The sequence below is a fragment of the Belonocnema kinseyi genome, chromosome 4 (genome assembly GCF_010883055.1).
Source record: "Belonocnema kinseyi isolate 2016_QV_RU_SX_M_011 chromosome 4, B_treatae_v1, whole genome shotgun sequence".
Taxonomy (NCBI): Eukaryota; Metazoa; Arthropoda; class Insecta; order Hymenoptera; family Cynipidae; genus Belonocnema; species Belonocnema kinseyi.
In genome coordinates this window covers 80,346,353-80,364,082 of record NC_046660.1, presented here as the reverse complement: position 1 = coordinate 80,364,082, position 17,730 = coordinate 80,346,353, and the positions used below count along the sequence as shown (strand labels likewise).

The following is a 17,730-nucleotide window of genomic DNA, read 5'->3' as shown; positions in this document are numbered from 1 at the left end:
ATAGGAATTTTAAAAGATTTTGAAACAGGTATAGTAAACCAGATTTATAGGATTAAAAAAAAAGAAAATCACAAATATTAAACATGTTTTAATGATTTAAAATTAATACAAAAGATCTCAGCAAGGTTTCCCAAATATTTAAATATTTCATACAAATTTCATACATAATTCAAAAGAATACAATAATTCCAAAGATTTCAAAGATTTTAAAACATTTCGAAGATTCGAAACGATTTCAAAAGGTTTTAAGATATTCTATAAGATTTCACTAAGATTTAAAATAATTCAGTGATTTCAACGAATGAAAAACATTTCACAAACATTTAAGAAAAATTTCACAAATATTTCAAAAGACCAGATTAAAAAGATTTCGAACATTTCCAAAAAATTCTTAAATGTCAAAGAATTAAAACATTTTTAAAAGGGTATAGTAAACCAGATCACTGGAATTTTAAAAGCGTTTACACATATTTATTTGATTAATTTCAAATGAAGACAAAAGATTTCAGACAGATTTCACAAATATTTCACAGATTTCTTAAAAATGTAATACAGTTTTCAAAAGAATATTAGAATTTCAAACGAATACGAAAGATTCCGAAAATATTTTAAAGATGCCCTGAGGAAAAAGAAGTATTTCTAAGTATTGGATCCAGTACTTCTTTCGCAAAAAAGTATTAGATTTCCAATACACTTTTTCGAGAAAAGAGTATTACATCCAATACTTACCAATACTTATTTTTCCTAAGGATACTGAACTAACTCAAAATGTATTAACAAATTTAAAAAGATTTTTAAACATTTGAATGACTTCGAACGAGCACAAAAAATTGCACAACCACAGAAGAAAGCTTTCACAAATAAATATTTCAATAATTTCATAAAAATGTCAAGATTTCAAAAAATTTCGCAGAGATTTCAGATTTCAAATATTTTACAAAAATTTAAAAAGATTCTAAAACACTTCACAGAGATCTCAAGTTTTCACAAAGATTTTAAGTACTTCCAGAGGTTTCAACGGATTCAAAAAGATTTTAAAAATTTCAAAGATTTTAAGTATTTCAAAGACGATTAATGTTTGCAAAAAATTGAAAAATTGTTTATTTGTTGTTCTGCTTTATATAAATATATTGGCTAATAAAAAATTAAATAGCTCATTTTTTACATATATAATAAACGGTTATTTCATTATATGATGTAAAAAAAGGAGACCTGGAAAAACTTGACTTCTTGACCTGGAAAAAGACCTTGAATTTAATTCCAAAGAATCGCTGGACACTCTGTTTAATGCAATGTTAACCCAGAATATTTAAAACTTATTTCCTCATTTATGTTTTTCTTGTCAAATATGTGAAAATTTGTCCACTCTTCATATTTTTCAAGCAATCATATCATTTTTATTAATCCGATTCTAAATAAACTAGTTCGCGAGTAAAAAATATCTTAATTAAATTAACTAAAATTGAATACTGCTTCATTGAATTTTAATTATTGCAGTTTTCCAATAGAAATGTGTATCCAAATCTGTAAAATATTACATTGTACGAAAAATTAAAATTCTGGTTAAAAAATTGAACAATTTATAATTATTTATCAAGAATATATGTTGCTTGTGACCTTAAATTACTTTTTATAAACAAAATATAAAAATAATACCGTTCATACCTGTTCATCTTCTAGACAAAATGAAAGGACTCAAAAAATATTGAAGATGTCGCTAAGAACTTTATTTAGTTAAGATCTCTTATCGAAGCATATAATATTAAAATTACTGAGTTCATACATTAAATAAATTTTCTATATAAATAATATATTGATCACTTTGTTAAAATATGCAAGAAATTAAAATATTTCTTGTTCGTGGTTTAAGAAGCGATATTTCAGCGAAATTAGATTTCAATCATCAAGTTGGCACAAGCATGCCACTCCCCGATTAGTCCAATGCGATTCTTCCAGTTTTGTTTTTAAAAGAATATACATAACAAAATTGGAAGAATGCCCAGTAGTCGCTAATACTCCTCTTCTGGCACTAGTTTTGTAGACAGGACAGTAATAAACATTAGAAATTTGAAATTTTTCCTTAATTCCTGGTTTTAACCATATTATTGGAACTGTATCAAACATAATTTTAGGTTTTGATTCATCCAGCTCTTTAATTTCTCTGTTCCATCGGCAACCTTCTAAAAATAGTCCCTGAAAAATTTAAATCATAACAATTGCAAAGCTAGAAAAACCTTACATCTCTAGCATGTAAGGGCCGTACTTAAACTACTTAACGGATTATAGACCCTCTTTAAGATTCCTCCTCCCCTCTGTAACAAACCATAACAAAATATCTCCCCTCCCCTCTCTTATTGTACGTAATTTTTAGTGTCAAGAAATATTTTGCTAGTTGTTGCTAGTAGAATGAGGCAGGGTTTCTGAAAACTTGTTTATTCCCAATAAAAAAGTGACATAGTTTATATTTCCATAAAAAGAGGAAATTTATACCAAAAAAAAATATATAATTTTTCAACTAAAAAGATGAATTTTTAACAAATAAAGATTTTTCCCTGAAGAAAGAAATAAAAGTTTATCAAAATTGTTGAACCTTCAAGCCAAAAGACGAATTTTCCCTACAAAAATAAAGTCTTCTGACAAAAAAATATGAATTTTCAGCAAAAAATTTATTTTCCACGAAACTGATGCATTTTTAACCAACAAAAATGGAATTTCAAATCAAGAAAATGTTTTTTTTTATTAGAAAAGAAGAATTTTCAACTAAAAAAGATCAATTAAAAAAAAATGAAAAAGTTACATTTTCAGTTAAAAAATTAATTTTATACCAAAAACAGGCTTTTCTACTAAGCACGTAAATTGTCCCCTGAAGATAAAAGCCGTCAATACAAATTTGTTTAACATTATAGTTTATATTTGACAAAAGCAGTTGAATTTTCTGTAAAAAAGTTTAATTTTCAATATAATAGATAAAAATTTTTAACCAGCGAGATGAATTTTCAACTGGAAATGTAAATTTTCAATAAAAAAAGTGATTTTTTAATGAAGTAATTTAACCAAATCTTTTAAACAAAAATAGTTGAATACTCAAGCAAAGAAAAATCATTTTTAACTAAAAAGTTGCACCTTTTTATAAAAAAATTCTGCTAAAACAGATAAACTTTTAAATCAAAAAGATACATTTTCAAAAAAAATAGTAGAACTTTCTGTTAGAAAAAATTTCAGTTGACTTTTGACGATCAAGATATGAATATTTAAGCAAGGAATAAGTTTCTACTAAAAAAATCGAATTTTCAACTAAAAAAGACGATTTTTTAACTAAAAAGAATTACTTTTTAATTAATTTGTTGCATTGGCTAACAAATAGTTGCATTTTTATTCAAAAACGATGAAATTTATCTTAAAACAGACGAATTTGTATAAAAATTATTTTTTTAATAGCTGAATTTTCATCCAAAAAAGATTCCAGTTATCTTTTGAGGATGAGAATATGAAATTTTCCATGAAAGATGAAATTTTTCTTAAAACAGATGAATTTTTAATTAAAAAAAAACACCAAAATAAGAATTGTGAACAAGAAGTTAATTTTTTGCTAAATAGTCGAATTTTTAACCAAAAAGTAAGATTTTTTAAAGAAGATTTAAAAATTTTTATCCAAATAGTTGCATTTTTGTTGAAGAAAAATTAAAATTCTACTCAAACAGGTGAATTTTTAAATAAAAAAGACAAATTTTCGAAAAAAGAGTAAAATGTTCATTCAAAAATATTTTTATTGACTTATAAGCAGCAATTTTAAGAAAATTGTTGAATTTTCAACCAAATGATAAAATGTATAACTAAAAAGATAATCTTCAGCAAAAAGTTTTTGCGAATTTGCAAAAGCTACGTAAATGAGTAAAGGACCCCCTATCGTAACAAATCGTAACAAAACTTCTTATCCCCCCCACCCCTTCCCCAAATAAGATGCTACGTAATTTAAGTACGGTCCATAATAAAAATTTATAAATTCATATACCTTTATATAAACTCCAGTAGAAGGACTATTTTTAGCACTCGTCTCGAATGAAGTGACTTCAAATTCAAAATCCAAATGATCAATAGGTATTGCAGTCTTGCGAGCATAGTTTTGCAAAACTCCAGTTAAAAAAGATTGCGTGAAGAAAAATCCGGATATCCAAAAGACCACGGGTGCATCATTGTCAATCCAATCTTGCAGGAAAGCTATCCTCGCTAGCAAATCGTTCACGTAACTTCCAAGAGGTTTGAGCGAGGGATAAGATTTTTTGTCCCAGATACTGGGAACTTTTCCGATACTGATGCTAAGAAATACTTCTTCCAAGTCTGGAGACATTACCACTTCACCTTTGACGGCTTTTTGTATGTCTATCAAAGTACTTTTAATCACAACAGTGAGTCTGTTGAATCTTATTAGCTCCTGGCGCAAAACCGTATTCATGCTGTTCATATAGAGGACAGGGTATTCTTTCGAAACGTATTCAAGATTGAATTGGGGTGGCATTTTTGATAAAATATCAGCTGCAAGATTCGCGACTGTAGCTTCTGTGTTTCCTTCGGCCCCAACACTAGTGATTTGAAGCTGAGTTAATAAAACGCCTTCAAGAAGCTGCATCGATTCTTTATTATCTTTAGTTATATCGGCGTTTTCATGTAATCCGTAAACTTCTGGCAGCTGCTTTCCTGGGAGAGTGCGTATATATTTAAGACATCCAGAGTAGTTGGTTTCTCTCGGTAGATGATAAATTCCACTTGGTGAGAAGGTGTAGCTAATTTAAAACATAATTATTTATTGAATAAATATAGGTGAGCTGTATCTGTTTATTACTTTTTTTCAACACAGAATATTCTTCACAAATAGTATCCACAGTAAAAATTTGAAATATCAAGAATATACATACTTTGGATCAGTAGTTACTTTTTCATTATAGTAGATTCTATTCAAAGAATTTAATAATCGTCTGTCCTTATCATCCGTAACTCGACCTCCGTAATTACATTCACCAGTCAAATAAAGAAGTGCTTCCAATGGTACACTTTCATAATCATTTAAAAACATCTGAAAGTTAAGACTTATATTATACGGACTTACTAGCTTCAGAAAGTGGGCAAGACAAATAAAAGTAACAAATCTTACCTGCAATTGCAAAACACTGATTCTTAAGTCAGATTCGTTAAACTCGTAAGGAATATTCCATCCCAAAGGTCCGAATTTCCGTCTTTCTTGCACCACGGCATGAAAAAAGCATAGCGAAAAAAGAAGACTTCTCCACTCATCAGTCTTTGAACAATTCTTAAAGAACTTCACATCTGAAATAGGATCATTCATATAACTTCGTAGTAAATTATTCTTTAATCCTTTGGGTGCTTCATTCGTCATTTTTACACCGTTTTGTAAAACAGAAACAGGAAATGCTTTAGAGGGATAACTAGTTAGCCATATTCTAAATTTCTGATGAGTGTTTTCCGGAGTGATAACTTCATCACAAATGCGATCCAATTCCTTCATCCAAGACTCAGCCAAATGACAGTTTTGCAAAACTACCCACTCTCCAGTTTTTATACCTTTGGATATCATTCCTGCCGCTATTGGTCCTTGGCCCTGACCAAGGGAAATTGACATAAGATTCTTTTTCAGAATACCTTTGTCCTCGGCGAATTTGATCAATCCAGTCATTGGATCAGAGCCAGGAGAAAGAATAAATACCAGGGGTGAAATATTGCTCGAATCATTATAAGAATCCTGAAGATCAAAGGGTGGAGGTTCTATAAAAGACTGTCCCATGTAATGAGTTATAAAACTCTGGGTTGCTGAAACCAGTTTATCTGGTCTAACACATCTCAGGATAACTAATTTCCTTAAACCATGATCTTCGTTTTTAAATGGTGGAGGGAAAGGATGTTCCTGAGGATATGGTAAATCATAATAGGCCTTCCATTCAGATGAAAATTTTTCAAATGATTTTCTTAGTTGCTGAAGACCGTTTAAACCAGAAGCTCTGACTACTTCTGACCAGGATTTCTCTGTCAACCAAGTTGGGTCTGGATTTGGATAAGTATTTTGCAAAGCTACACCTCCTGTTAATAAAAAGGTCCATAAATCCTCGTCCAGCTTTTCTTCTGCTCTCAAAATTCCTATACAGAGCACTAAGGAAAATATTAATTTGTCCTTTTCGAAGAGAGAGCGACATATATTTCTGTAAATACTTGCTGTGAAGTAGTCATTCAAATTGTGCATTCGAATCTGCAAGTTTTCGGATTTCTTACTATTAGCGATTGCCATGATGTAGAGATGTATAAACCAAGGTAGAGAATATTGATACATAGGGTCGATATTAGCGAGTTCGGAAATGCAGAAAAAAAGAATAGCTCCATGTCGAGAGACTACTTTGTAACCATTTCGAGCTTCATCAATTTCGTTTGCAGTTTTTAAGGCGATTTTTTGCTTGGCTTGAATATCTTCTGACAAAAGCTTTGAAGATGAGAGAATCTTGATAGCTGTTTCATCTTCAAGGATGTTACCTTCGGAAGTTGAAAGAACTTCGAGAATCTTGTCCTCGATTTCTTTCAATATTCTCTTATTGTTTGCACCTTCCACGATTAGCTGATTTTTCTTTTCTTCTAAAACAGGAAGTTCTTTGGCAACAACAATTCCTAGCAGTTGATCCTCAAGTCCTTGGGGCGTGATCATGAAATTTAAGAGGGTCACTTTGACAACAGTTTCCGGCAGGTAGTGTGGATTTCGTAGACGTGTGGTGATATAAAATCGAAAACCCTCATCGTACTCTAAGACTTCTTCTCCAAATTTGAGGTAGAGAACTCCTTGTTGTTTGTAGATACTTTTTAAAAGCACTGGTTCCAAAATTGCGTCCATTTCTTCCAAAATGTTTTCTAGAAGAACAGGACGTCCCATCTGAATTGCGGTTTCTAATACTCTTACGTAGTTAGAATCTGTTAGTTTTATCACTGCCAGTTTATTCTGCTTTTCCATGCTTTTTACCCACTTGTTCGCTTGACCCTAAAAGTAAATAAAAATGAGGTTTTAAATTTAAAAGTGACATATTATAACGCATACCTGAGGATCTATCATTAAAGGCCAGCGATCCGCATTCTTAATAATGATACCGTTCTCCACCGAAAAATTATCAGCAGGCAATCCATGAATCAACCATGATCTAATTTCCACAGGTTCTCCAAGAATATCATCTAAACTGAATTGCTGACTTCGAGGAATTTCCATTTTCACACAAGAATCATGCCACGTCTTCACCAAACTGTTTCTATAATCCACTGTGAATGCTCCTAAATAAGCAACTACACCAGAAGCTAACAAGACATCGCCAATCACATTTTTTAGACTAGCACCCAGAGCCTCTGCAGTTTGGCTCCATCTCGCCTTCTCTCCACCCAAACCTCCTAATAACTTTTCTGCTCTATCCAGTTTCTGCATACATAATTCAATCGCATCCTCAAGTTTCTTTTTTTCCCGCATACACTCCGCAAACTCATCATTCAGCTGCTGAAGTTTGCCAGTAACTTCTTGCAGAAGAGCCCTCTTTGCGTTCAACATTTCCATCTGAACTGCAAGTTTACCTTCAGCCTCAGCCAGCATCGCCTTTTTAGGAGCCACTACTTTAATCACTCGATCGTAAACCTCCATGGCTCGAACCCACTTACAGATACCTTCACAAGCCGTAGAAACCTTTTTGATAACCTCTGGCTTGAATCCTCTATCATTCATATATCTGTCTCTGATTTTCTTCATATTTGCTGGAGGAATACTGTCCTTATCAAAGGTTCTCAGACTCTCAAGGAACTTCATGTCTCCGAGCATTCTAATGGAAGCTGGCCAGTAATCTTCTACTGTTTGAGTTGTTGCTAGATCCTGAACCCTGTCAGGCTTGATACCCTTTAGGACGCAAACAGCTTCCATAACTAATCGGACTCCAGCAGGTGGATTTTTCATTGACTTGACTATAGTGATATCTGCAGGTTTTAGAGTATCCAAAGCTGCTAAAGCAGCTTCTAAAGCTGGTGTCGCCTCGGCCAAGTCACTTTCGCAGTCATCTTTAATAGCCTGAGATGCAGCTGCAGCTTCATTAGCCAAAGCTTCATCAGCTGCGACAACTTCCTTCTTAGCTTCCACGTTGACAGTATCTTGTTCAATTTTTATCATCAGCTTATCACTAAGCTGTGACTGAGCCACTAACTTAGGCTGCAAAGCGTGCAGTTCATCCTGCATAACTGCTACTTGACCAGCTGCAAAGTCCAATTTCTCCAAACCAGTTTCATACCGATTTTGCTGTTTCGTTATCTGATCAACCTTCTGTCCATAAAACTTGTACAAAGACTTGATCAGTTGAAGAAAACTGGTCGGTGTGACGTAGTTCCTCCGACGTTGAGTTCTGTAATAATCCTGACTAGCCTTATCTATACTCGTGTGGAACTGTTTACAGATGACTACACATTTATCCCGAACATCTGACTCAATACTCAAATCTTTGAGAAACATTTGCGCTACTCTTTCTAAAGCATCCTCTGGCCAGGCAGTGTACCAATCTATTGTACAACAGTTTATAAGAGAGGGGAACATTCTTAGCCTCACCCTGAATGCATCACCGATAGGCGACATAGTTAAAATGATGTGAAGATTTTTTCTGACCCTTTCAATGAACAAATTGTAGAGTGCCATCGGTGTAGTTTCTACTTTCTTCATCCCACTTTCTCTTATTGTTGCCATCATTTTTTCAAGAATTTCTGCTTTTTCATCTGACGCATAAAGATTCGGAACGTCTCCAGTGTTTAAAACCATATTTATATCCTCTACAAAAGACTCGTCCTTGATCTGATTATCACCGAAGAGAAAAACAGTTGGCTTACCATTGTTTCCTACTTTTAGCAGCAGTGCTTTCAAATCATCCCTCCATTCATTGGGTCCATAATTCCTTGTGATTTCAATCTGTTGCATCATGTATTCACACATACTTGTTGCTAACTTTGCACAAGAATTTCTACCAGATCCACCCATTCCTACCAGAAGTGCATGTCCAGCGTCCTGGAGAAGGATTCTTGAAATTCGGGATATGTGCTCGATAGCATATCTGAAAAGAACCAAAGACATCGGAGTCTTGGAGACCATATTGTACTCTGATAGATAGTAGTCCATTTTTTCTTGAAGGTCATTAAGATCAGCAACTTCGTCGTATATCTTAGGATCAGCATCTGGTTCCATATAATTTCCAAAATATAGGTCTCGAATGTGCGCCCTATTGATGGTACTTTCTCCTTCTTTCATAAGATTTTCCAAAATCTTTTCAAGAGGCTGACGAAGCTGAGTATAGCACGTTTGTCTGACTATTTTGAACAGAGTTTCTCGATCTTCTTCATCTACTAGACGATCGTGGAAGACTCGATAGACCTCATGAACCCAGAGTTTGATCAGCTTATCTGGATTCTTCATTCTGGAGGCTGGAACTAAAATCACACCACTGATGACTCTACTAAAATCTCGAAGATTAAAAAGATAATGACTTTTTGCTGGTATTGGGAGAAAGTTTTTGATCGCCTCTTGGAAGACCTCCATTGTTGCTGATACCAGCATTTTTCCAAGTCTCGATACTTTTTCTTCAAAACCTTTTGCGAAGTGCCATTCAAGAATGGAACTGAATATTCTGGTCATTGTCGCATCTTCGAAAGAATCGATGCCAATTAAATGCATGTGACGAGTTAACCTAGAGGTTACGATATTTGAACCACCTCCTGGTGGTGTCATTGCAGTTATCATGAGAATATCTACAAGATACAACATCGTTGTATCTTTAGGATGAAACCAGTGGCCGTGATCTATCCACTGACGTAGGAGTTCTATCGGCGGTTGAGCTCCATATGTTTCTTTTTGCGGCATACTGAGGTCATCAACAAACAGGACACATTTTTTCCCCATTGCAGGACCATAAACTCCTTTTCTTCTTCTATCCAACTTTGACATGATTGTATCCTGGGTTTGGGATGCACTCGTTCGAGCACTGAAATTTACTACATTTTGAACAAACTTTTCTTTAGGGAGAGAGAGCATGTAGTTTAGGACTATTGCAGATTTTCCTGTTCCTGTTGGCCCGACAAAGAGAATTGGGATTGATCTTGGAAGTAGACTTGCTATAAAGAATCTTTGCATGGACATTTCGTTGGTTTGGATGATGAGGTCGCTGATTTTTGCGGTTGGAGGTAAGTTCAACTGTAATAGAAATTGAACAATTTAATGATCAATTTTTATTATTTTGATAAGCCTATTTAGGAAAGGTTGCAACTTACTGGCGCCATTGTGTCCATCCAAGATATCCAGCTACCATTATTCCTCTTGTCATAAACCCACTCGAAAACAGTACCTCTTTCCGGAAAAAGCTGCTGCTTTGTTAATTTGAATGCTTTTGGTTTAGGATATTCTTCCACCATTCCCATTAATAAAGATCGAAAGTAATTATCGAAAGTTTTTCTACTGTCGCTCACTAAGGTTGGACAAAATCCCCAGGCAACGCTAAATAACAATATGCATTGAAGCCAGACTGTGCTCACTTGACTTTCTCCTTCCAAGAGCGTACTCAGCATTCTCGTAAAAGACTAGACATAAAAATAATTATGTAGATAACATCGATGAAAAAAATGAATCAGTTTGAAAAAATTCATTTACCAAAAACATATGAAGATCTGAAGTTTCTATGAAACACCTGCAATTGTATTTAATGAAATCTAAAACCGGTTTCGTTAACCAGTCTACGATTTCAAGAACCAGTTCATATTGTTCCACAAGTAATTTTTCCTTTAGATTCTTTTTGTAGGATTCATAGAAAGCCCCCCAACCTAGTTGCGAAGGTTCCAAATAAATCATTCCACATCTGCTGACAGTAGCAGGCGAAGCATGTTCAAGATCTGCTGGTTCAAAAATCATATTCATCTTGTTAGACATCTGAATTATCTCTCCAGACATTAAACAAAGTTTTTTATTGTCATCGAGAACGGTATTCATATTTTCTATCCAAACGGCATCCACTGGACCATCGAAGAGAATCCATTTGCGATCTACTGATATAGATTGAGCAAATTCTCTGAACGTATTGGCCAGGACACCATCGCTCCACTCATGAGAAGCTGGATCAAAACTCCCATACAACTGTGCTAAAGTAATTGCTTTCGGATTGATGATTCTGTTTAAAAAAATACAAAAGCAAAAATATTACTAATTTTTCCTAAATTTGAAATGAATTTACAATATTACCTGTAAATGGTCCGAAACTCTCGCATGACTGGATTCTTGGACATGTATAGATCCCCCAAAGCTGCTGCCAATGTCTGATAAGCCTCAGTTTTTCCTCCGAGTGGTTCGCCAACAATCATCAATCCATGTCTAACTAAAATCATTTCATAAATCTGGATGATCTTATCAACATACCATGGTGTTGCCTGGAGATTTTTCTTCTTTAAATTATTTATGAGAAGTTGCATCAACTCTTCTCGGTCAGGATTCGGCAAATCAATTCCAGGAAACAAATCACTGTAAATTCCATTGAACAACGGAACATCCTGAGCCAGGAATTTGGGCAGATTTACATCCACTATCGCTCTTAAAACAAGAACTGATTCATCCTGCTTAGTATATTTTAATTTCAAATGACCAGCAGCTGTCAAAACTGTCTTTACAGCTCTCATTCCATAATCATAGTGACTCTGCGAACTAAGTTGTTCCGAGCAAAGTTTATAAGTATGTACAATTTTGTCAGCGAGGCTTCTTGCGTCTACAAATCCGTAGGAATAAAGAGTAATTTCTCCTATCATTCCGTAATCTGGAACCATCATAGCGACTGTTCGGAAGAGAACTTTCAGATTATCGGGTAGTTCTTGACGACCAGCATAACCAGGATTCATTGTTATGAAAACATTACATGTCGGATTTAGTTTAAGTTCCGTTCCTTCAAACATAAAACGTTCGACTCTCATTCCTATCGCCATTTGAATCGTCAGAATCTGTTGAGCTATCACTGATAGAACTTCCAGGTCGATTCGATTAAACTCATCGAAACAGGACCAGGCGCCAGCTTGTGCAAGACCTTTAAAGAATTTTCCCATAGCTTTGTAATCTAATCCTTCAGAACAATTGAAAACCACACACTGTTTAGCAACTGCTTTCGCTAAATCTTTACAAGTTTCCGTCTTTCCTGTTCCTGCTGGTCCTTCAGGAGCTCCGCCAAGATTAAGCTTCAACGCTCCCATCAGAGTCCGGTAACATCTATCAGTTAGAGGTGTGATCACCAATCTAGCGGAGTTTCCAAGATACTCGAATCCATAAGCAACATCTGTAGTGATCATCGAGACAGTGATGCTCGCATCCAACCAGTAATATCGCAATTGGGAAATCCAATTAAAGTCCATCGCATTTTGGACTTTGGTCTCTACTAAAAGTTTGACCACATCTCTAGCATGTACATCAATTACGATCAGCGCATTCAGAGTTATTCTAGCACCCGGTTCCAATTTTCCTTTGACTAAACTCACAGTTTTGTCTATCTGAGAACTACATTTTGCTAGAACATCTGCCGTAGAGTTGTTCTCAAAAGAATCAACTACTTCACATGTCCAGTGAATTTGACTTGCGCAGAGGACAATTTGTCCCGGCCAGGATAAAATCCACTCTTCTCTAATGTTATTGAAGTAAGCAATAATACTATCTTGAGCAATATCTCTCAAAGAATTTCGCATCTGTTCTTCAACCTGACAGAGCCATCTCTCCACCATCCCTTTTGCATCAGCTGGATAAATTTTCATACTCATCGGAACGTATTCTTCCTCATCTGACAACATTCCAATAATCTCTTCATCTTTTGTGAAACGCAAGCTGCAAATACCCTCAAAACATTTCTTCAAGTGGGGTTGCACCCTCTGAGGATCTCTCGTTTCAGATAAAATTTCGAGCAATTCATCATTGGAAAGGAAGAAAAATCTCGGAAAATAGAGTCTCTTTTTCTCAAGATAGTCATTCAATCCTTTCTGAATCTCATCCAACAACTGGTTACAAAGTTTGAACTGTTCGAGCATTTTCGGCATGTCAGTCGCTTCTGTGACTTTTTGGTGCTCCATCACGTGTTTCATGATGTCTCTCCAGATTTTGTCGACCTTTCGGAAACTTTTAGCTTCCGCTGGCATCTGCCTCATTATGTCTTCACTGCTGAATATGGGTTCTAGGTACATCCAAGTCGCCTGGCAAGTCAACCACTGATCAATGATGTCTTGCATCAGGATCAGTTTTTCTTCCCAAGATTGCATCTCCTCCTCAAAAGCCTTGATGAACGGTGATCCTCTCATAGTTTGAGCTTTTAGAATATGATCGTCAAGCAAAACTTGAATATCATCAACAGCAGATAAAACTGAAACCCCAGTTTCTCTATAGGGACTCAAATCAAAGAATATCTGCTGCCACTCCTCTTGCATCTTTCTCAAATTCTTCTCAAGCGCATGTTCTTTCGTAGCAGCAGAGGATATTTCTTCCAATTGATTTATGTGAACCGGTAGACCATAGTCTATCATTTGCGAAAGACTGCTTGTTTTTGTGGGCACTATGGTTACTCCAACGACTTTACTAATTTGATTCCAGTGCCTAGGTTGGAGACCGGGATTGCAAATAGTTTGCAAAACTGGAATGAACTGCTTGAACTTCTCCACCTTTCCTCTGACCATTTCTGCAATTCTTCGAGCACCAGCTACGTCTGTAAGAACTCTTGAAAGTTTGTACAAAGTTCTCCAGGTGTTGTCTGTTTCTTCAAGAACTGCTTCGGAATCAAGACCTTCGAACGGTCCGTAATACCACTTTTCGTAGTTCCGATGAAAAGACAGAACTGTGTGCCAAAGTTTGTCAAAGGTATCAACGGTGGATGACATTCCTGGTAAAGTAATATAAGGACTCTGTTCCAAATCAAGAAGTACCTCCTCTTCGTTGATTCGTTCAGCTTCTTTCACAATATCAGCCATTTCCTGAGAAATCTCTTCGATTTCGGCCGTCGCTTCCTCCATTTCTTCCATTGTGAGAACTGGCGGGTCCCTTTTCTTAAACTGATCTATAACTTCTTGAATTCTGCGGATTCTCTGTTCGAAGTTGTCTCTTCTGACCCTGAGGACACCTTCTACGAATTCTTTTCTCATGTTCAATCGGACATTCGCAAGATCCATAATGGTTTCCATTTCCTTTGGCCAGGTCAAGGTTCTGGTGTTTAAATTAATATCTTCGTCGATGGGAGCTTGGTAGTCAAAAAGAAATAAAATCAGCTCTGCTGATCGTACAAGATCGCCTCGTAGATTGAACATGGTTGCGTCTCTACTCTCGTTGAGGTAGTTTATCAGTTCCACGACTTGTAGCGTTGTTTCCGGCATTCCTGAAATTCTACCTGCTATTTCGTCGAAGACCCTGCAGAGATCATAATTGTTGGTTCTTAGTTCATTGAGGAAATAATTGCAAATTGTTGTTCGAAGGTTGAAGAGAACTTGGCGCATTGATTCGTTCACGAGGGAACAGTCCACTTCCACGAGGTTCAAAGGGATCTGAAATACAGATTAGAATTCTTGCATATGGCTATGATTGAAAATCAAAAATAATCATGAATTATAATAAACTTCTATGGGGAATCAATATTTAAAACAGACCTTATTACGAAAAAGGCATATTTCTTTGCTAAGCTCATCAAGATCTTCAATCCTGTGTCCGAATTCTCGCAAGGAGGGGAAAGGGTCAATTTTAAAATATTCATCCAAACTTTTTTTGGCTGATCCATCGATTATGTAGAGAAGATTATTGTAACAATTAAGGTATAAGTCTGGACCATACATATTATAAGCAACAGCATCCAGAGTTTCTTTGATTATGTCAGTTACCTTAAATAGTTTTAAAAGTTAAATTATTATTGAAATGATATTTAAAATAAAATTGTTTCCAACCAGGAAAAATACTTTCATTTACCTCTTCCTCTTCTCTAAAAATAGGAAAAAGGAACTCCTCACATTCTAATTCGGGAAATAAAATCGTTTCGATTTTTGGAACTTTTCGAGCGACAGAAATGATTCTATCGAAGCAAGCTGATAATCTTTTGTGCATTTCAAAAACGCTCGGTGTACACATTAACTCTTTAGTTCCCATTTTTGGTTTCACTGCGATCGTCATGAAAGGAGTTCTAAATGAAGATAATTAGAAAAATAACATTCTGAAATTGAAAACGAAAATTTCGTACTTACCGAGTAAACATTAGGTCTTCGTAGTCACCAGAGAAATTGTTTCCATCATTGTATTGTACAAAAAAGTCCCTTAAATGCTTCAAAGTTTTCATGACCGTTGAACGTAATTGCTTCGATAGAATGACATTTACACTCCGGAAATATTTTTCAATCTGTACGGTCGAGGCTGTAGTACTCTTTTCAAAGTAATTTGACCAAGAACTTTGCTTTTCAAGAAATATTTCTGCAACATCCGCGAGCCATTCCTTTAAAAGTTTTACACTTGCTGCTCGACAGAGGGAATTTACTGTTGATTGTATCTCGAAAGCAGGGATTGGAAGCGTTCCGAAGTCATCGATTCTGATAATCATCATCGTGTCATATCTAAAATTATTAAGTTAAGAAATATAAATTAGGGTATCTTTTAAAGCTTGAAGATGTGAATGGTATTTTAGGGTATTTAAAAATATTCCTCATATTTTTAACAGATTTCAATCACTCAAAGGGATTTCACAGGGGTTTCAAGATTGTAGAGTATTGTTAAAAATACCAAGGAATCTTTAACAACTTTAAAAAGTTTCAAGGGATTTCAAGATAATGCAAATGATTTGAATTATTTTATGGTATTTTAGAAGATTCCAAGCAATTCGGAATATATTTCAACAATTTAAAGGGCTTCCAAAGGATTTTAAAGATATTACGGTATTTTTAAAAATTTCGAGGATTTTAGGTTATTTTTGAAACATCCAAAGAATTTTTAAGAGCTTTAAAAGTTTGAAGGAATTTCAGAATATTACGAAGAATTTGAAATATTTAAGGGTGTTTTAAAAGAATCCAAGGTCTTTTAAGAGATTATGAAATTTCAAAGGATTTGTATAATTTTAAGGGATTTAACAAAAATTTTCATGCGGGTTTAAAGAATGTACTAGAACTTTTGAAGATATAATTTTAAGAGGTTTAAAAAGATAGAGGTGACTTAATAAATTTTTCGGGAAATCAAGAAATATCAGATTTCTCTCTCTCTCTCTCTATATATATATATATATAATTAAAAATTTGTCATAAGGACAACCGCAGGATATCGCCGGGAGCGGGTGCTAATCTGAAAAATTGCACCCGCTTCCAGCGAAATCGGGGTAAAATTTCAGCCACAACCACGTCTCACAACCGTGAGATAGGTGGTTACAGTCTGTAAAGGAATCAATACGACGATCCAGCAAAAGCCTCGTGCACCCTAAGAACACGGAGTGACCCAAGGACAACCGCCTTCTGCGTTTTTCCCGCAAGTGTTCTAGCATATTGTTGACATGCAGGGATGCTTTTTAGGCTATTAGCAAGTGAAAGCTTGGCACCTCCAAGAGCGTCGATGAAAAGGACGACCAGTTTAACAGAATATTCCGGGTACAATCGTTGCAACTCCCTTATAAGGTCTCGATACCTCTCTTTCATTTCATTCTCCTTGGCTATGATGTTTTTGTCAGCTAGTGCCGAAAATTCGATAACGAACATGGTTCGCTTCTCGAAGTCAAGAAGAACCATGTCAGGCCTCGAGTGAGCAACAGAAACAATTGTCGAGATTATAAAGTTCCAGTATATGCGACACTTCCTATTCTCGACAATTGACTCAATTTCCCTAGGAGCATTTAGAGGAGCGATATTAAGGTGAATGCCGTAGGAGTGACAGAGATGGCAATAAAGCACTCTTAGTGCCGCATTGTGCATTTGAATGTAGGTCGTTCCCGCGTGTGTTGGACAACTAGATAGTATGTGAGCTAATTGCTCGGGGTGTGCATGGCACGCCCTGCAGCTGTTGTCGGGAATGTCTTGGCTCAAAATGTGACTCAAAATGTCGGACGTCAAGTCCGACTGTTTCAGCAGCCTCCTCCGCTGCTTTGTATAGAAATGCTCCTTTGCCCACTTCTTCGTGATTCCTGACCATTTTAAGAAGAGGGTCTCTTCCATTTGCAACTCTATTTGCTGTATCCAGAATAATCCTGTTGTGAAGACCTTCAAGACTCAATATTCCGCGACCCCCTTGACGGCATGAGATGTACAGTCGCGGAACGGAAGACTTAAGATGCATGCTTTTGTTCATGTGCATAAACTTTCTTGTCCCGATATCAAGAGATCTGAGCTCGTTCTTCGTCCATGGAACTACTCCAAATGAATAGAGTAGTACCGGGACGGCAAGCATGTTCGTTGCAGATACTTTGTTCCTCGCCGACAGTTCGGAAGACCAAATCTGTCGGATGAGACGTTTGTATCTGCTTCGGAGAGTATCCTTTATAGATGTCACAAACTGAATGCGGCTCTGTGGCACGCCCAGGTATGTATAAGTATCTCCAGCGCAAAGATGTCGTATGGCGTTTCTATCAACGAGCTCAGGATCTTCAGGGATGCCATTAAGTTTTCCTCGCTTCAAATAAACCTAGGCGCATTTGTCTAACCCAAATTCCATTCCAATTTCCT

At 35.7% G+C, this 17,730-nt stretch overlaps 1 protein-coding gene across 1 annotated transcript in view; it reads right to left on the bottom strand.

The window, feature by feature from the left end:
* Positions 1-1,767: 1,767 nt before the first annotated feature.
* Positions 1,768-17,730, bottom strand: part of LOC117170971 (dynein heavy chain 3, axonemal) — a 20,617-nt gene continuing 4,654 nt past the window's right edge. The window contains exons 4-14 of the mRNA XM_033358014.1: positions 15,283-15,645; positions 15,011-15,221; positions 14,698-14,925; positions 11,285-14,595; positions 10,700-11,213; positions 10,324-10,629; positions 7,088-10,246; positions 5,150-7,030; positions 4,914-5,071; positions 4,013-4,781; positions 1,768-2,193 (exon numbers count right to left, since the gene is read on the bottom strand). Coding sequence (XP_033213905.1) covers positions 1,897-2,193; positions 4,013-4,781; positions 4,914-5,071; positions 5,150-7,030; positions 7,088-10,246; positions 10,324-10,629; positions 10,700-11,213; positions 11,285-14,595; positions 14,698-14,925; positions 15,011-15,221; positions 15,283-15,645 — 11,197 coding nt within the window. The 3' untranslated portion in view covers positions 1,768-1,896. The remainder of the gene's footprint in view (positions 2,194-4,012; positions 4,782-4,913; positions 5,072-5,149; positions 7,031-7,087; positions 10,247-10,323; positions 10,630-10,699; positions 11,214-11,284; positions 14,596-14,697; positions 14,926-15,010; positions 15,222-15,282; positions 15,646-17,730) is intronic.